Genomic DNA, 19159 nt, shown 5'->3' with positions numbered 1-19159 from the left:
AGTGCCTTCCAAGTATAAGCATGTGTGTTTCAGATTACAGTTCTACCTTACTACAATGCCTTCCAACCAAAGACCACCAAGAAGGCAGCTGTAGTAGAACAAGTGGGGTTTTTCTACATGTTGAGTGGTAAGAATGCACATTATAAGAAATTGTGGAGCATGCCAGTTTAGAGATTTGGACTTGTGTTAAGTGATTTTTAAAAAGCTTTCAGGAATTAGATCTTTGCTCTAAAATAGATGTTTTTAAGTAGAGATATATTGTAGTAAGATATAGTAAGAGATATATTGTAAGATACACATGATTGTGTATCTTAATAAATCTTATATATGAAGAGGGGAGACTAAAGTGAAGTTAAAGCTGTAATTGCTAAGGAAGCAATAGTCACACCCATTAGTTGAATCATGAGAATGTACAGTAAATTTGTGGTTTGGACAATGTTTATGTTTCTCCTCTGTGTTCAGACATGATCTATGAAGTGAACTTGTTGAAATTACTTACTGTTAGGCCAGGCACAGTGGCTCACCCCTGTAATCCCAGCACATTGCGAGGCTGAGATGGATGGATCACTTGAGGTCAGGAGTTCAGGACCAGCCTGGCCAACATGGTGAAACCCTATCTCTACTAAAAACTACAAAAATTAGCCAGGTGTGGTGGTGGGTGCCTGTAATCCCAGCTACTCTGGAGACTGAGACAGGAGTATCACTTGAATCCAGGAGGCAGAAGTTGCAGTGAGTCAAGATCATGCACTCCAGCCTGGGCAACAAGAGTGAAACTCCCTCTCAAAAAATAAAAATAAAATAAAAAAATAAAAAACTACTTAACGTTTAACAGGTGTGCACTATGAGTGCAGGACAGCTTTTATCAACTCCAAGCACTTGTCTGGGACACCTGGACACTTCAGGGACTGGTTTGCTCATTTTTGTTTTCTTCTTTTGGCCAAAGGGAGAAAAGTTCAGGCCATAGAAAATTGCTCCAAGACATCTAGATTTTCATCACTGCTGAGATTTTGATAATTAGGAGGCTATTTAGACGACATCTGTTGTCTATCTCAACATATGTAGTTGTCCTAGGGTTAGTCTCTCTGCCTGCATGGTTTCCTGAATCTTCTGCTGTAGCAGTGGTCATATGGTAGCATTTAAGATTCCAAACAAGATGCATGGGCCAAACAAAAATCTTACAGTTTGTAGCATGTACTGTAGGCAAATGCTCACATTAATCTATAAGACATACTCCTTATGTGATATACATAGCGATAACCCTACGGTATTAGTGACTATTTTTGTTAATTAATGTGAGCGACCTTGAAATTTTCATTTTAAAATCACTCAAAAGGTGAACAGATGTTAAATTCATGTTTAGCTTGGGTTTAATCTTGTTTCAGATTCAAAGAAAAGTGAAGGAACGACAAAAAAGTTGTCGGGCTAACTAGGAAATATTAGGTTGGTGCAAAAGTAATTGTGGTTTTTGCCATTAAAAGAGAGGCAAAACCCATTATTATTTTTGCATCAACCTTAGTTCATAATTACTAAAATGTTCAGTTGTCATTGACAATTTAGGCAAGGCCCTTATTTATTTATTTTGGTGTTTTAAATTGAATTGCATATATCCTTTGTTTAAATATATCTGTTTTACATATAATATTCTTGTATTTCTCCAAATTAAAATTAATGATTTTTATTTATGGATAAATTATAGAAATCTGCAGTGTGGAAAATTAATATGTAAATATGTAGGGGCATTTTTATTACAAATTCCAAGAGCCACTACTATTTATGCCAACATAAGTGGACATCTCTGCGTTGCTGTGGAATTTCCCAGTGATCATGCAGACAGCCAAANGTGGATAAAAGATGGAACTTCTTGTGGTTCAAATAAGGTAGGTAGTTTTTTATTCCTAAATAATTTCCCAATATTTCAGGCTCTGCTCTTTTTTGAGATGGAGTCTCACTCTATTGCCCCAGTGGGAGTGCAGTGGTATGATCTCTTCTCACGGAAACCTCCGCCTTCCAGGTTCAAGTGATTCTCTTGCCTCAGCCTCTTGAGTAGCCAGCATAACAGGTGGTTCCACCATGCCCAGCCAATTTTTGTATTTTTAGTAGAGGCTGGTTTCACCATGTTGGCCAGCCTGGTCTCAAACTCCTGGCCTCAGGTTATCTGCCCACCTCAGCCTCCCAAAGTGTTGGGATGACTTGTGTGAGCCATCGCATCTGGTGTAGACTCTGTTCTTAAGTGATACATAATTAGTATTTTCTCTCAGAATTTAAGTGTAGATTCAATACAGAAAATTGGAAAAAAAACTTTAAAAATAATACTTGTAATCATTGGTTATTTAGTACTTTTTTCATTGAAATTATGTATATTTACTGAATTGAAAACCGTATTGTTCATTCACTGTATTTTATTAAATTATCTCCTATTACACAGAGAATACATCTAATGTCATAAACTATCTTTTGATGTAATTATTTTAAAATAGCCATTAAAATAATATATGCCTATTGTAAAATAATATATGCCTGATGAAAATAATAATCCAATTCACAGAGTAAAGCAAAAATCTATCCAATTTGCATATCTGAGATAGAATTACTGTTTTCATTTTTACAAATCTCCCATCAATTTTTCATAGACACACGCACACACACACACACACACACACACACACACACGGAGTTGTAGAGTATTTATCTATCTACATATCTATCTTTCCTATTTTGCATTCAATATGGTACCTATGCATACATATCAACATTTTTTGCCTTTCCAGATTTTTTAATTATATAAAATATGAAATACTTATATATAAACAGATATATACACAAGGAGGTGCAAGCTCAAATTAATCTCGTGTTTAATTTATAAAGCCTCTCTGGCTTAATAAGTAACAGAATACAACAAATCCCTTATTGAAGAAAACAGGGAAAGGAAAACTATGTTTGACTTTGGAGCAGAAGGTATTTTTTGTGAATGAAGAGTAAACCAAAAATGTCCATATTTTGGTTGTAACCAAGTATAAATAAAACCTGTTAATATTTTCACATCTTAATTGCATGTCGTTGTGAATGTGTACATATTTAAAAATATATTCATTTGATAATTAAGGAAGTATTTGCCATACAAACTGTACTTTTGTTATAACGTAACTTTACTAATATTCATTTAGAAAATTAGAAGGTAAGAGTGTTTACAAATGAAAAGCTGGCATTCCAAATTCTCACACAAAATCTAAGTAACTTAAAAAATTTTGTAACACATTTGCTTTCATTAAATTTACTTTGAAAATTTTGCACCAAATTGATTTCCAAGACTATCTTAAATTTTAAATTCTCCATTGTTTCTAAAGAGCCTAAAATATGCTATGTGAGGTAGGAATTGCACAGGAAACAGGAACCAGCAAGAGTGGCTTAGAGAGTTGGTAATTTTTTTTCCATAGTGCAAAGTAATTTTGGAGATTGCCCATCCAGAGCAGTTACTGGGTGCCATTATGGCATCAATGATCCAGACTCAGTCCAGTTTTTAGCTGTAGATCTTATACTGTGATCCCCTTTCATATGGCCTTGAAAATGGTTGATTGGAACTCCGGTTATATCCACATTTCAAAATGGTTGATTGGGAGAAGCTAAAGGAATAATGGGCGCACATCATAATTAGTAAACAGGATGAAGGATGTATGACAGGCAGTGCCCTGCCACAGTGTTCATGGCAAAGATGATGTCCCATCAAGTAGACATCTACTTCAGCAGCTTTAAAACATGCTACTGTGCATCATAAAAATGCAATACATAATATTGTCAGAGAAGCTTCTTCTCCACCGCGTCAGGGTAGAGATTTTGGGAAGTGGTGACCACAAAACTTTGCCTTCATCTATATCATCTATTGTTATCTATTAGCAAACAGTGATCAAATATAGCTGCACGTTGATTGCCCAGGCTTGTAGCCCGGGGAAAGATTTCAGCCCTGCACACCGCTGCCTAGATATAAACTTGGTACTGTTGGTGGGGCATAGTGGGAGTAAGACTGGCCTTTCTGGCTGAGTGAGAGCTCAGTGAGGCCTTTCACTGCCGGCTTAGCCCCACTTCCATGGTGACTTGTACAAGGCAGCATAGGCAGCCATAATGCCCTAGGAAATATAACTCCATTGGCTTGAGGATAACACCCCCATCTCTCACAGGGCCACAGAAAGCCCCACCCACTGGCACCCAACCAGTCATGTTACTGTTATTAATGTGCATATTTTACATATAAAAAAGCTGAAATACATGCCGGAGGTCACAAGACTGGGGTTAGGATTTAAAACCAAAATGTCTGGCTGTAGAGCACACGTTCTTAAATACCACACTTTGCTTCTTAAATAATAAAAATTCATGTGTTTTCACTTTATTACTATGAAGATTGTCATCCTTTGTAAAAAATAAAGTAACAGCATGCATAATAAAAATGATTACTGATGGGTAATTAATGTACCTGTATGAAAATTAAACACTTTGTGGCAAAGTACAAATGATACTTTGGGTACAGGAGAAAATAAATACAGACTTCTTTGTCTATGATATTTATAATTTGAATAAACATGGTATTCATATTCAGGGATATTTTGCTACATATAATCTTAATTATTTGATGTTATTTTCAAATATAAGATGATAAATAGAGGTTCTAAGATTGATTTCTGAAAACATACTCAGCTCCACACTGGGTGTATCTCGAATCTGAGCTCTGACACACCTACCTTGTTCCCACCTGAGGGTCTTTCTCCACCTGCTCTGATGATAAAATACATAATCTTTTGGGAGCTCTATGGTTCCACCCACCACATAAGAAATTCGAATACTTATCCAGATGACCCTAGGGAAGGCTTCTGTCTGCACTGCTGATGCTCTCGTGAAATCACCACCTTTTGGCTGGAGGCCAACCAACTCAAATATTTGCAATAACCCATAAAAGAACAACTCTGTTCCAAGAAAGAAGAAAATGGTTATTCCAAAGCCTGTAAGTAACATCCTTGCTAACAAGAGGTCCTGAGTCTGTCTGTGTGACAACTTTATTGCCAGCACAACCAGCATTTGAGAAAACCAGCACACTAAACAAAATTACAACCAGATCCCTCACAGAGTCTGCTTCACTGCCCTGCTGCCTCCACCAGAGAACATGCTGGTATCCATGGCTGAGAGGGCTGAAAATGGGTCACATCACAGGACTTTTTGTAGACACTCCCAGTACCAGCCCAGGGCCCAGTAGCTCCACTGGGTGGCTAGACCCAACTGCAGTCCAGCTCTCAAAAAGCCCCACCCCTAGAGGAAGAGGAAGAGCACCAATCAAAGGAGCACCCTGTGGGACAAAAGTGTCTGAACAGCAGCCCTTGAATCCCAGATCTTTCCTTTGACATAGTCTACCCAATGAGAAGGAACCAGAAAAACAATTCTGGTATTGTGACAAAACAAGGTCCTTTAACACGCCCAAAAGATCACACTAGCTCACCAGAAATGGATCCAAAGCAAGAAGAAATCTCTGAATTGTCAGAAAAAGAATTCAGAAGTTCAATTATTAAGCTAGTCAAGGAGGCACCAGAGAAAGGCAAATACCAACTTAAATAAATTTATAAAATAATACAGAATATAAATGAAAAAATCCCCAGAGAAATAAATAACACAAATGAAAAATAATCGCCACTTCTGGAAATAAAAGACACACTTAAAGAAATGCAAAATATTCCAGGAAGTTTCAGCAATAAAATCGAGCAAGTAGAAGAAAGAACTTCAGCGCTCAAAGACAAGGCTTTCAACTTAACCTAATCTGACAAAGACATGGAAAAAAAATTTTTAAAGCCTCCAAGAAGTTTGGGATTATGTTAAACAACCAAACCTAAGGATAATTAATGTTCCCAAGGAAGAAGAAAAATCTAAAAGTTTGGAAAATATATTTGAGGGAATAACTGAGGAAATCTTCCCTGGTCTTGATAGAAATCCAGATGTCTAAATACAAGAAGGTTAAAGAACACCTGAGAAATTTATCACAAAAAGTCATCACCTAGGCATTAGTCATCAGGTTATGTTAAGGCAAGATAAAAAATAGAATCTTAAGAACTGTGAGACAAAAGCATCAGATTACATTTCCTTTACAAAGCAAAACTTATCAGATTAATAGCAAATTTCTCAGCAGAAACCCTACAAGCTGGAAGGGATTGGGGTCCTATCTTTAGCTTTCTTAAACAAAACAGCTATCTGCCAAAATTTTTGTATCCAGCTAAACAAAGCTTCATAAGTAAAGGAAAGATACAGTCTTTCTTAGACAAAGAAATGCTGAGAGAATTCACCACTACCAAGCCAGGACTACAATAACTGTCAAAAGAAGCTCTAAGTTTTGAAATATGCGAATCCAGATAGAAAAAGCTTCATAAGTAAAGATACGGTGTTTCTCACACAAAGAAATGCTGAGAGAATTCACCACTATCAGGCCAGCACTACAAGAACTGCCAAAAGAATCTCTAAGTATTGAAATATGCCAAATAGTACTTCCTTAAAGCATAAATTTCACAGGACCTATAACACACACACACACACACACACACACACACACACACACACAAAACAACAAGATACTCAGGCAACAAATAGCATGATGAACAGAATAGTACCTCACATCTCAGTAATAACATTGAATGTAAATGTCCTAAATGCTCCACTTAAAAGATACAGAATGGCAGATTGATAAGAATTCACCAACCAAGAGTGAGTCTGCTGCCTTCAAGAGACTCACCTGACAGCAAAGGGTAACCAAACTGGGAAAGAGGAAGTCAAGGTGTCACTGTTCTCTGATGACATGATCACATACCCCGACAGTGTCAAAGAGTCATCCAAAAAGCTCCCAGAACTGACACATGAATTCAGTAATGTTTCAGCATACAAAATCAATGTACACAAATCAGTAGAACTGCTATATTACCAACAGCAACCATGCTGAGAATCAAATTAAGAACTCAACCCCTTTTATAATAGATGCAAAAAAAAAAGAAAGTAAAATAAAATACTTTGAAATATACCTAACCAAGGAGGTGAAAGACCTCTACAAAGAAAACTACAAAACACTGCTGAAAGAAACTATAGACAACACAAAAAACAGAAATGTATCCCATGCTCGTGGATGGATAGAATCAGTATTATGAAAATAACCATACAGCCAAGAGAAATCTACAAATTCAATGCAATTCCCATCAAAATAACATTATCATTCTTCGCAGAACTAGATAAAACAATCTTAAAATTCATATGGAACCAAAAAAGAGCCCGCATAGCCAAAGCAAGACTAAGCAAAAAGAACAAACTTCTAGGCATCATGCTACCCCACTTCAAACTATACTAAAGGAAAACAGCATGGTTGTGTACTCAATGTAGAAGCTAGTGTATATTTTTAGAAAACAAGCAAACAAAAAACCAGCATGGCATTGGCATAAAAATAGCAAAGAGATCAATGGAACAGAATAGAGAACTCAGATATAAAGCCAAATACTTACAGCCAACTGATTTTTGACAACACAGACAAAAACATAAAGTGAGGAAAAGACGCCGTATTCAACAAATGGTGCTGGTATAAGTGTCAAGCCACATATAGAAAAATGAAACTGGATTCTCATCTCTCACCTTATACAAAAATTAACTTGAGATGGATAAAGACTAAAATCTAAGACCTGAACCATAGAAATTTTCTGAGATAACATCAGCAAAACCCTTCTAGACACTGGCTTAGGCAAAGACTTCCTGACCAAGAACCTATAAGCAAATGCAACAAAACAAAGATAAACAGATGGGGCTTAATTAAACTAAAAACTTCTGCACAGCAAAAGAAATAATTAGCAGAGTAAACAGACAACCCACAGAATGGAAGAAAACCTTTGCAAACTAGGCATCCGAAAATTGACTAATATCTACAATCTACAAGGAACTCAAACAAATCAACAAGAAAAGAACAACCCTATCAAAAGGAGGGCTAAGGACATGAATAGATAATTCTCAATACAAATGAATAATAAACATATGTTAAAAATGGTCAACATTACTACTTAACAGGGAAATGCAAATCAAAACCAACAATGTAATACCACCTTACTCCTAAATTATAAGAGGAAAAAATTCCAAAATACTGCCAATATTCCTTAGCAAACGTTTAAAATAAAAAATATTTCCAATTATATGTTCTTGGGCTTACCATCAGTTGCTTTGAGTGTTTGTGTGAGTGCATTAAACATTTTTTGTTCTTTTGAAACATAGCATTATTTGATATAGATTGAAAGAGATCTCTGAAAATAATTACTAAACCTTTGTCTTTATGCTTAACTTTCCTATTCTCAGTTCATTTAACCACCAGCAAGAGAATTAAACAAGCCAGAATCCTTGGTATCATTCACTCATCTCTTTTTACTATGTATATTGCTCCAACTCAACTGGTTTAAATTTCTGTCTCAAATACAATACATCTGCTGGTTTCCATCCCCAGTACCACTCAGTTTCACTGTACGGTTATCATTTTTGTGGACCACAGCAATGGCATTCTAACTTTGTATCCCTCAGCTATTGCCATTTCCATTCTCTTTTCCAAAACTGACTTTTATCAGCTTTCCTTCTTCCAACATGTAAATACAGCAAATTGCTGTATTTGGCCAACTTGTTCATGAAGAATATAAGATTCTACACAATCTTGCCAATAATATCTTCTCTCACATAATATCTAGTTTTTTGTTTGTTTCTCTCTCTTTTTTTATGGTATGAACAAGATGACATTTGTGTTCACTGATGATTCCCTTGGAACCAGGTACATTTGTAGGACTCAAATATTTATTTAATGAATGACTGAATGGTCACACTACCCTTTATGTTTCTCAAAGGTTCAATACAGTATTTCATGGTAGAATCATTTTAAATATTATTTATTTTTCTTTTATAATACTCTGTCTTCTATTCCTATACCAATTAAATCCCTTCTATCATTGGGGCTCAATGAGATGGTTTTAATGTTCTCAAATATTAGACACATTTCCTGGATTTTATACTTTCATAAATCAATCTTTTCATTATAGCATTCATTACATACTTATTTGTGTTTTACTCACGTCATATCTGTACCTGCTATCCCAGTTTAAGCAGGAAAGAAGCTTTTATTGTTTTGTTTACTCTGTTTACACCTAGATAATCAGAGTCTCATCTAGTGCTGGAAACATAGTAGCTCAATACATTAATTATTTATTGTTTGTATAGCAATACTTGCTGCAAATCAGTACCCTTTTTATTAGTATGGCATGGAATGCTTTTAATTAAATGGCAAATCTAGATGGCGTGTGAAATAACTTATTTTTGTTCATTCTTTTTAGGTTTGCAGGAATCAAAGATGTGTGAGTTCTTCATACTTGGGTTATGATTGTACTGAACAAAAATGCAGCAATAAAGGTGTAAGTAGTGGTACTGTGAGGCAAAAATAGAAATCATTGAGCCTAATTTTAGGAAACTAAATGCATTGCTACACACACACACACTCACACACACACACACACACACACACACACACACCCCCCACACATAGGAAAATTGGCCTTATCTGACATACACATTATTTTATAATTCTACTTGAACACATATACATCTAGTGGCTTATCTTATAAGGCGATGTTTCTCTTGCTTTTAGGTATGCAATAACAGAAAGCACTGTCACTGTGGTCCTTCATATTTACCTCCAAATTGCACAACTCAATCAGATTTATGGCCTGGTGGGAGTATTGACAGTGGCAATTTTCCACCCGCACCAGCCAACCTCCCTCGTAAGTATTAATAATAAATTGGAAATATAATTAAAACATAATTTGAATTTGTTTAATAACACAAATAATATTTTGTCTACCAATTTATATCTAGACTATATTTGGACATTAAACCGCATACAAATGTGTATGTTTTACTTCTGTCTCCAGAGAGTAATATATTACAACGTATGTAGCATATGTTATAACTATATCAGTCAGAGCCCAGGCATAAAGACAGACATCACTTTAGTCTTTCAAACAGAAAGAATGCAGTGTGTAAGGTGCCTGGCAACCCTTAACTGCATAGATGAAAAGCTAATCAGAGAAAGGTGAGGAAACCCAGAAAATGATTACCAATTTTTGGGATTGGAGAAACAATAAAGAGGTCGTATTACTAGAATCAGAATCTGGGTATTTAGTATGTTGTACAATGATCGTCAGGGATGTATACAGCAGGATTGAAACCACAGCGAGAGTTGCTGTTCAGCATGAGCTGGAGGTATAGAGAACATACAGTCACTGTTGGTGATGCTGGAGAGGAAGGCAGAGTAATATCAGAGCTATTTTTACTCTCTGAATCCTCCAAATTTTACTCAGTGATTCCCAGTGATCAAACCTGACTGGAAGACAGCAGGCCAAGGAGTTTGGGCAGTGTGGTCCCCTGTAATATTGACCAAAGCAGAGGAAAAGCCTAGATGAATTTTAGAGAAAGCCGGAAGTCAACTGGCATATCCAATAATGCTTAGGGCCAGGAGATTTCTTTGGTATAAAAACCTAAATTCACATACAATCAGAGCTATTTTTCTGATTTTGAGTCATAGGTACTTTCTACGTTAATTCCAGTATCTGGAAATATTATATTTAATGTCATACAGTAGTAGATTAATAAGTTTAAAACTTTGTAATTAATGTATTTTCAAGCTATTTCCATTTTACTAGCAACAATTAGCTTATCTTCCCTTTGACTGCAATTAATTGCTCCTATTTATGCACACACATGCCAGTGAGCAATGGAGACCACTCCTTTCCAGGTTGGTTTTAGTGGTATGATTGACCAATAAAATATGCAGAACTAACATTCTAGGACTCTCGTGATCTTCCTACAGACTCTAACTAGGTATTTTGGAATACTTACCTTGTAACTCTCATTCCTGGAAAACTCATTCTCTCATTCACTTCTTGACAATTATCAGCAGTATCTGAAATTTGATTGCACTCAGAAACAAAAATACAACCATCTAATAAGCCCTCCTGAAATTCATGACCAACAAAATTGTGAGCAAAATTGAATGCTTTAGGTTACTAAGATTTGAGGTAATTTCTTATACAGCAATAAATAATAAAAAAACATTTAGCTACCAACATGTTGTGTATTTATGTAACAGAAATCTAAAATGTGGCCTTAGCTTTGAAATTCGATAGTGTATGGAAGATAGAAAGGCAGGAAACTATTGAAGTCTTAGTACATGTTGAAGTTGGTGAGCAATCCAAGGACAGTTTAAAAACATATTAACATGTTGCAGAAAGTGAAACCATTATTATGAAGTGGCAAATTGTTTGGCATCACTGCTGCCTTTGGTAATGTGGGAAATTGAAATCATGCCTACTGTGAAACTACTAGAACATTCTAGGTCATTGGTTCAAGCAAGAATTTTACTGGTGAAAGTAAAACTAATTTTTATTCTCAGCAAGTTTCTTAAAGGGATTAAAGCAATCAAATTTTATCTGAGATCAAAATTAAGCAAGGCTTTTGATGATAAATCCCTTTGTTAAAGTCTCAGAAAAACTTAAGTTGACATCCCTTAGATATTTTTTTTTTTTTGAGATGGAGTCTTGCTCTGTCACCCAGGCTGGAGTACAATGACATGATCTCCACTCACCACAACCTCCACCTCCTGGGTCCAAGTGAATCTCCAGCTCCCAGGTAGCTGGGATTACAGGTGCGCCCCACCTTACCAGGCTAATTTTTTGTGTTCTTAGTAGAAGCGGGGTTTCACCATGTTGGCCAGGTTTGTCTTGAACTCCTGACCTAGTGATGATCCATTTGCCTAGGCTTCCCAAAGTGTTGGGATTACAGGTGTGAACCACCGCGTCCGGCCGAGACTCTTTAATCAATACAAAGGCCTTCTAGGTATTTTATGTAAATGCATCATAAAAACTTTCAAACAATAAGGCTACTAAGAATTTTAAACTGGTCATTTCATAACAGCCTCACAAGATCAAATACAGAGAAAGGTTTATGACAAAGAAATTTATTAGTGTGGCCTTTGTTTAATGTATTGTGTTTTTATTTGATACATCAGATATTCGAAAGAATTATATTAGCTCAGGTTGAAAGTGATCAAGATAACATATATGTTCGTTGGTTCCCAATCAACTAACACAATACATTAAACAAAGACACACTAATAAATCTCTTTGTCATATAGGCAAGAAACAGGCTGATAAAGGTACTCAGATGTAAAATGGACTATTTAGATTATATGCCAAAGGGCACAACAAAAAGTCAGAAACCACACTTCTTCTTAACCTGTGGGTTTATGATTTTTTTAAATCACCACCAACAAAAGTAAACAAACAAAAAACTATAGGCAGAAATGGTTTCACAGGTGAATTGAACCAATTCTTGAAAGAAAGCAATACTCTTTCCAGAAAACAGTGATGGGGAGTTCCTGTCAACTCATTGTAAGAGGAAACATAATTCTGATGCCAAGTTCAAACAAGAAAATCACAAAACAATATTCTTCATGAATATAGATATAAAAATCCTCAACAAAATATTAGCCTATGATATATAGCTATCTAGTTTAAAAAGTGTTAGAAGAGTCACTTTGGGCCCTTATGTTTTCAAGTTATCTATTTCATATAAAATATGTTAATTATAAAATTATTAAATTGTTCAAAGGTTTTATTCTGGTAGACTTAGTAAAATACAGAAATATCTTTACCATATTTCCGGTGCTTGCTTTCAAATCTTTAATTTTTTTTCCTCCTAGAAAGGCGCTTCATTGAGAACATTTACCATTCCAAACCAATGAGATGGCCATTATTCTTATTCATTCCTTTCTTTATTATTTTCTGTGTACTGATTGCTATAATGGTGAAAGTTTATTTCCAAAGGAAAAAATGGAGAGCTGAGGACTATTCAAGCGATGAGTACGTTTATTTCATATTTAAGATTTGTTATTTGTATAATTTATAAACATAGTCAATAAATAGCATTGTGGTAGATGTAATAATAGTTCTAATTCAATTATTGTCTTTGTATGGGAATTTAATAACTACTATATTAATAACTAATGGTGGGGGTGGTGGCTCACACTGAGGCCCCACCAGTTTCTGACTCCGAAGCAAGTGGATCACTTAAAATCAGGAGTTCAAGATCAGGGCAACATGGTGAAACCCCGCCTCTACAAAAAAAAATACAAAAATTAGCCAGGCATAGTGGCATGCACCTATAGTCCCAGCTACTCAAGAGGCTAAGGTGGGAGGATCACTTGAGCCTGAAAGGTGGAGGCTGCAGTGAGCCGAGATTGTGCCACTGCACTCCAGCCCAGGCAGCAGAGTGAGACTGAGACTCAAAAAAGAAAAAAATTATATATATATAAAATATATATATACACACACATACACATACATATATACACATATAATTGCTGACCTTCAAAAAAATCTGTTCGTATATGTGTGTATTTATATATATACAATGTGTGTGTATATGTATATATAAATATATATGTGATGTATGATGTATATTAAAAAAAAGCCGAATTTTTATCCTGGGTTTTCCTATTACCTTACATTAAAATAGCATAAAAATTCCTTAAGATACAGAAATATTACAAAGTTAAGTTATTTAAGTATTATTAAGTTAGAAATCCATATTTAACAATTAAGATCAAATAATGAAAGAAGGTAGATAAACTTTAAAGATAAACTTTAATGGATAGCTAAACTTTGTCTAATTTTGCCCCTAAAAAAGTCCAGATTCTTATAAGATTAAAATTGCCAACCTTCAAAAAATCTGTTGGTGTATGCAATCATATATATATATACACACACATCATGTAGACTGTATATATAGATATGATGTATGTATATAATAGATACAATGTATCTGTATATATAGGTACCTATATATAAGATGTGTATATATATATATGGTGTATCTGTATATATATATGATTTATATGTATACACACACACGATGTGTATATACTATATATGATGTATCTATATAATAGACATGTAGATATAATAGATATATCGATATATAATATATATCATTATATATGCACACACATATATGAACAGAGTTTTTTGAAGGCTGGCAATTTTAAACTTATAAGAATCTGGATTTTTTTAGGGGCAAAAGTAGATAAAGTTTAGCAATCCATTAAAGTTTACCTTCTTTCATTTTTTGATCTTAATTGTTAAATACGGATTTTTAACTTAATAATACTTAAATAACTTTGTAATATTTCTGTATCTTAAGGAATTTTTATGCTATTTTAATGAAAGGTAATAAAAAAAAAACCCAGGAAAGTAATTTAGCTTTTTTTTTGTAGTAACATAAATTGAAACACAAGCAGTTAAAAGGAGAAAAAGACTAAAAATTAATACATAATAAAAAACTTAAATATCTAGATGATAACCATGTCTAGTCTACAGAAAACATAAAACAAATAATTTTTATTAAAAATAAAACTATCTGCTATAAAAATACAAGTAAATATTAAAACCGATTTAATTTTTTCAAGGAAATTGCTGTAAAATGATTTTTGCCTAAGAGTTACATAACTGTGTCTTTCATTTTACTTGAAATGAATTGAATTTCATTAAAATACTTAATAAGACGATGTAAATGAAAAGAGAATATATTTCAAAAGTTGATGTGAAATTGCTGAAATAATGTACAGCACCTAAACTAATTAGTAAATACTTAAATTTACTAAAGTGGTTTTCTCATAATGGATAACTATTGCAGAAAAACTGATATCAAATATCCTTAGGGAAAAAACATAACTAGTAATACGAATAGAAAGTAATAGGTTGAAAATGAATGGCAAAAACGTTTAAAGGTATTTAACCAATAATATTATGAATACAAAAATGATCTAAGTTTATTTTCAGATAGACATATATCACTGCATTTTTTCATATTTAGTGATGCAGAGATGTGCATTATTAGTCTTGATTACCAGGGCAGAGATATTCTCAGTGATAGGGTATTCTCAAATAAGGGGTGGACCCAGATCTCAGGTAAAAATTCAGAACTGTTTCAAGACTAATAAATAATACAGAGGTTTGTAAAACCATCTTGAGGAAAATTTAACATCATTTTAATTTTTAATATGCAGGCAACTTGAAAGTGAGAGTGAACCTAAAGGGTAGTCTGGACAACAGAGATGCCATGATATCACTGTGAGTTTCTTTCTTTCTTTTTTTGTTATACTTTAAGTACTGGGATACAAGTGCAGAGTGTGCAGTTTTGTTATGTAGGTATACATGTGCCATGGTAGTTTGCTGCACCTATCAACTCATCATCTAGGTTTTAAGCCCTGCATGCATAAGGTATTGATCCTAATGCTCTTCCTCACCTTGCCCCTCATCCCCCGACAGGTTCTAGTGTGTGATGTTCCCCTCTCTGTGTCCATGTGTTCTCATTGTTCAACTCCCACTTATGAGTGAGAACATGTGGTGTTTGGTTTTCTGTTCCTGTGTTAGTTTGCTGAAAATGATGGCTTCCAGCTTCATCCATGTCCCTGCAAAGGACATGAATGAGTTTCAAATATTTTAAGGATGAGTGAGAAAGAGAGACAATGTAATATATTAGATAAATATAACTAAAACAAATATATATTAAGTAGTGACAGTCATATAGCTGTATATAATAAAAATAACAGATAATATTTTTAAGAATTGTAATATTTTCCAGAATTTATAATAGACATGATCAAGTTATAAATGATATTGAAATTTTCCATTTAAAAATTTCTTGCAGTGTTATATTTTAAATTATTTTCTCTAGTTAATTTTACTTCTTTAGCATTTGTGTATTTAAAACGTTGGCTAAAAATAAATTGCATGATATAGGCCTACTTTGCAATAAGTTTACTTGCATGCTATTTGTTGAAGTAGCTATCATTTTAACTTACTTGTTGATAAAGCTGACTTTTTTTCATTTATTCAGTCTTCTAGAGTAATTATCTGCGATGGATAAACAACCAAAAAAAATGGAAGAAAAGAGAATATACATTACCTGATTTCCTGGGACTCAAACCTGCATATTGTGATTTTAATTTGACCAGAAAATATGGTGTACATATATATATATATATATATATATATATATACACATATATGTATAATTTCACAGATAATTTACTAATCAGAAATGCACGATAATGAGTTTTACATTACAAATTTCTGTTTAAGTTCTCTCACACTATTTCTGTGGGTCTGTAGATACTAATTCTGTCAGTAGGGGCATGGTATAAGGAAATATTGTAATGTAATGAGGTGGTACCATAATTAAAAGCCGCTGTTATATTTTAAAATGCAATGATATGTTGTTATATTACATTGTGATGGTTTGTAATCAATCAAAGACAATAATCCTAAAATTTGGAGACATTCTCCCCATATGCTGCTGAAAAAAGATACATTTTCAGATATACAAACACTAAGTAAAGATGAACAAATATATACCACAGGAACTTTCTACAAAATAAAGCAAATAGATTTTAAGTATAACAGCATTAGTAGGATAAAAGAAGAGTGTATTATAATACAAAAGGTCAAGCTATTAGGAAGTTATAATAATTATACTTAAAATATTTTATGACTTTTAATATAACTTTAACCTGTAAGAAGGAAATATTGATAGAACAAAAAGAAAAGTAGAAAAATTATCAAATATACTGAAGGATTTGAGCAATATGACTGGCAAAAAATGATCTATTTGATATACACAACAACTTCAAAATATACATGTTAAGTCCATGTGAAAGATTTACTGATATATTCTATATGCTTGGGCATATAACAGGTCTAACCAATTTCTCATGACTGAAATATTTCAGATTATGTTGTCTAACTAAAGCAAATTTAAGATAAAGATATTATAAAAATATAAATTCCCCAAGTATTTGAAATAAGCAATACATTTCTAAACAATTTATGGATCAAAGAAGAACATTCAGTGGAAAATTGAATATACTTTGAATTGTATACTATGAAAGTATTACAGAAAAAAAATGACTGACGTAGCTAGGCCTTGCTCAGTGGGAATCTGAGGCCACTTGAAGATGTTAAAGGAAAATTGAAAATGAGCCTATAACTATTGTTAAATTAATTGAATGAAAGAAAAAATATAGAAAACGGAAAAATTTAATGAAAATTAAAGAAAATGCTAATATTAAGAATAAACAAAGTTGCAGTTATTTCTTTAAGGAAACCAATAAACCTTTTAGAATATGCTAATACTAGAGAACAATTTTGAAGATACATATTAACAATATCAGAAGTGAAAAGGCACACACTCATAGTCACTAGTAATAGTGAGAAATTTAAACATTTAAATGAAATGGAAGTATTTCTATAAAAAAGACACTTTCCAAAACTGACCTAGGAAGAATTTAAATATCTGCATGTAACTGTAGTTTAAAGCAACTGTAATCAAAATTTAAAAGTGTTTTATAAAGAAAATTTAGGTTTTGATGGCTTCCTCTTTGCAAACAAGTAAACACTTAGGAAGATATAACTTCAGTCCTACACATGCTGATTCCTTTCATGAGGTCAGCAAAAATTAATAACAAAACATGGCTAGGATTATTAAGCCTGAAAAAAGAAGGAAATCTTGTCATATGTAGTAAAATGGTTGAAATTTAAGGACATTATGCTAAATGAAACAAGCCAGTCACAAAAAGGCAACTATTGCATGATTCTGCTTATATAAGGTATCTAAAATACTCAAACTATTTGATTAAATTTGACTGGAATCCCTAATTTATAAGCATATACACACATAAGACACAGGCATTTTTAGGTACTAGAAATAGATTTGAAGTTTTTTAATTTGATGAAAGGTATCAACAAAACATGAATAATGAAAATAATTAATATCGAATTATTTAGTCTTTCCTCCTAATATTGTGAAGAAGTTAAGAAAATTCACTATTAACATTTTTATATATCTTTGTGGAAATTCTAGTCAGTAAATATGACTATAAAAAATATAAAATATAAACTTTAAAAAGGAATCTTTATCCAAAGAAAACCTTATTATAATATAAACACAGAAAATCCAAAATAATCTATAGATAAAATATTTGAATTACCAAGTGAATCTGAAAAATCCATTGGGTATAAATTGAATACACAAGTATCCCATTTGTATATAAAATGAAAAAAATATAAAAACTAGAATATTTAAAAGAATATTATTTACATTAGCACTAAATATATTAAATTCTTGGAAATAACCATTCTAGAAAAACTATGACACCTGTACATACAAAATGACAAATTACTATCAGAAGAAATTTAAGAATAGTGTTAGGCTATTCTTGTTTTGTTGTAAAGAAAAACCCCAGGCTGGGTAATTTATAAGTAAATCACACTACCTAACTTCAAAATGGGCAAACATCATGGTGCTGGCATACAAGCAGACACATTGACCAATGGAACAGAATGGAGAGCCAAGAAATAAATCTATGCATTTACCGCCAACTGATTTTCAACAAAGGCACCAAGAATACATATGAGGAAAAGGTTTCTTCAACAAATGATGTTGACAAAACTGGTTACCTATATGCAGAAGAATGAAATTAGATCCTTATATCTCACCATATACATACCTTATCTTAAAATGAATTAAAGACTTAAATATAAGACCTGCTATTGTAAAAGTGTAGAAAAAACATAGGGGAAAAGCTCCATACGTTAATCTGTGTAATGATTTTTTGAAAAATGACCTCAAAAATACAACAAATGCAAAAACAGGCAAATAGAATTGTACCATACTAAAAAGCTTCTGTACAGCAAATGAGACTCAGAGTAAAGTAACAGCTCACAGAAAAGGATAAAAGACTTGCAAACCATACATCTGATAAGGGGTTAATATTCAAAATATTAACAAACTCAAACAGCAAGAAAACAAATAGACTGATTAAAAAATGGATATAATAGGCCGGGCGCGGTGGCTCACGCCTGTAATCCCAGCACTTTGGGAGGCCGAGGTGGGTGGATCACGAGGTCAAAAGATTGAGACCATCCTGGTCAACACGGTGAAACCCCGTCTCTGCTAAAAATACAAAACATTAGCTGGGCATGGTGGCGTGTGCCTGTAATCCCAGCTACTCAGGAGG

At 33.5% G+C, this 19159-nt stretch overlaps 1 protein-coding gene and 1 long non-coding RNA gene across 4 annotated transcripts in view; one reads left to right on the top strand and one right to left on the bottom strand.

The window, feature by feature from the left end:
* LOC119472435 overlaps positions 1 to 15489 on the bottom strand; it is a 30728-nt gene extending 15239 nt beyond the window's left edge. The window contains exon 1 of the long non-coding RNA XR_005201586.1: positions 15389 to 15489. This is a non-coding gene — a long non-coding RNA (uncharacterized LOC119472435). The remainder of the gene's footprint in view (positions 1 to 15388) is intronic.
* ADAM2 (ADAM metallopeptidase domain 2) overlaps positions 1 to 16090 on the top strand; it is a 72577-nt gene extending 56487 nt beyond the window's left edge. Inside the window, exons 16-20 of one of the 3 annotated variants that reach the window (XM_037741456.1) lie at positions 9363 to 9440; positions 9674 to 9806; positions 12785 to 12944; positions 15149 to 15212; positions 15982 to 16090. In XM_037741456.1, the coding sequence (XP_037597384.1) occupies positions 9363 to 9440; positions 9674 to 9806; positions 12785 to 12944; positions 15149 to 15182 (405 nt within the window). In that variant the 3' untranslated portion in view covers positions 15183 to 15212; positions 15982 to 16090. Of the gene's footprint in view, positions 1 to 1696; positions 1878 to 9362; positions 9441 to 9673; positions 9807 to 12784; positions 12945 to 15148; positions 15213 to 15981 lie in introns of those variants that run through there. The other 2 variants (XM_017537083.2, XM_037741449.1) reach the window with 2 other exon arrangements.
* Positions 16091 to 19159: the final 3069 nt, after the last annotated feature.

The sequence above is a fragment of the Cebus imitator genome, unplaced genomic scaffold (genome assembly GCF_001604975.1).
Source record: "Cebus imitator isolate Cc_AM_T3 unplaced genomic scaffold, Cebus_imitator-1.0 Scaffold5, whole genome shotgun sequence".
Lineage (NCBI taxonomy): Eukaryota > Metazoa > Chordata > Mammalia > Primates > Cebidae > Cebus > Cebus imitator.
This window is presented reverse-complemented; position numbering and strand designations above follow the sequence as displayed.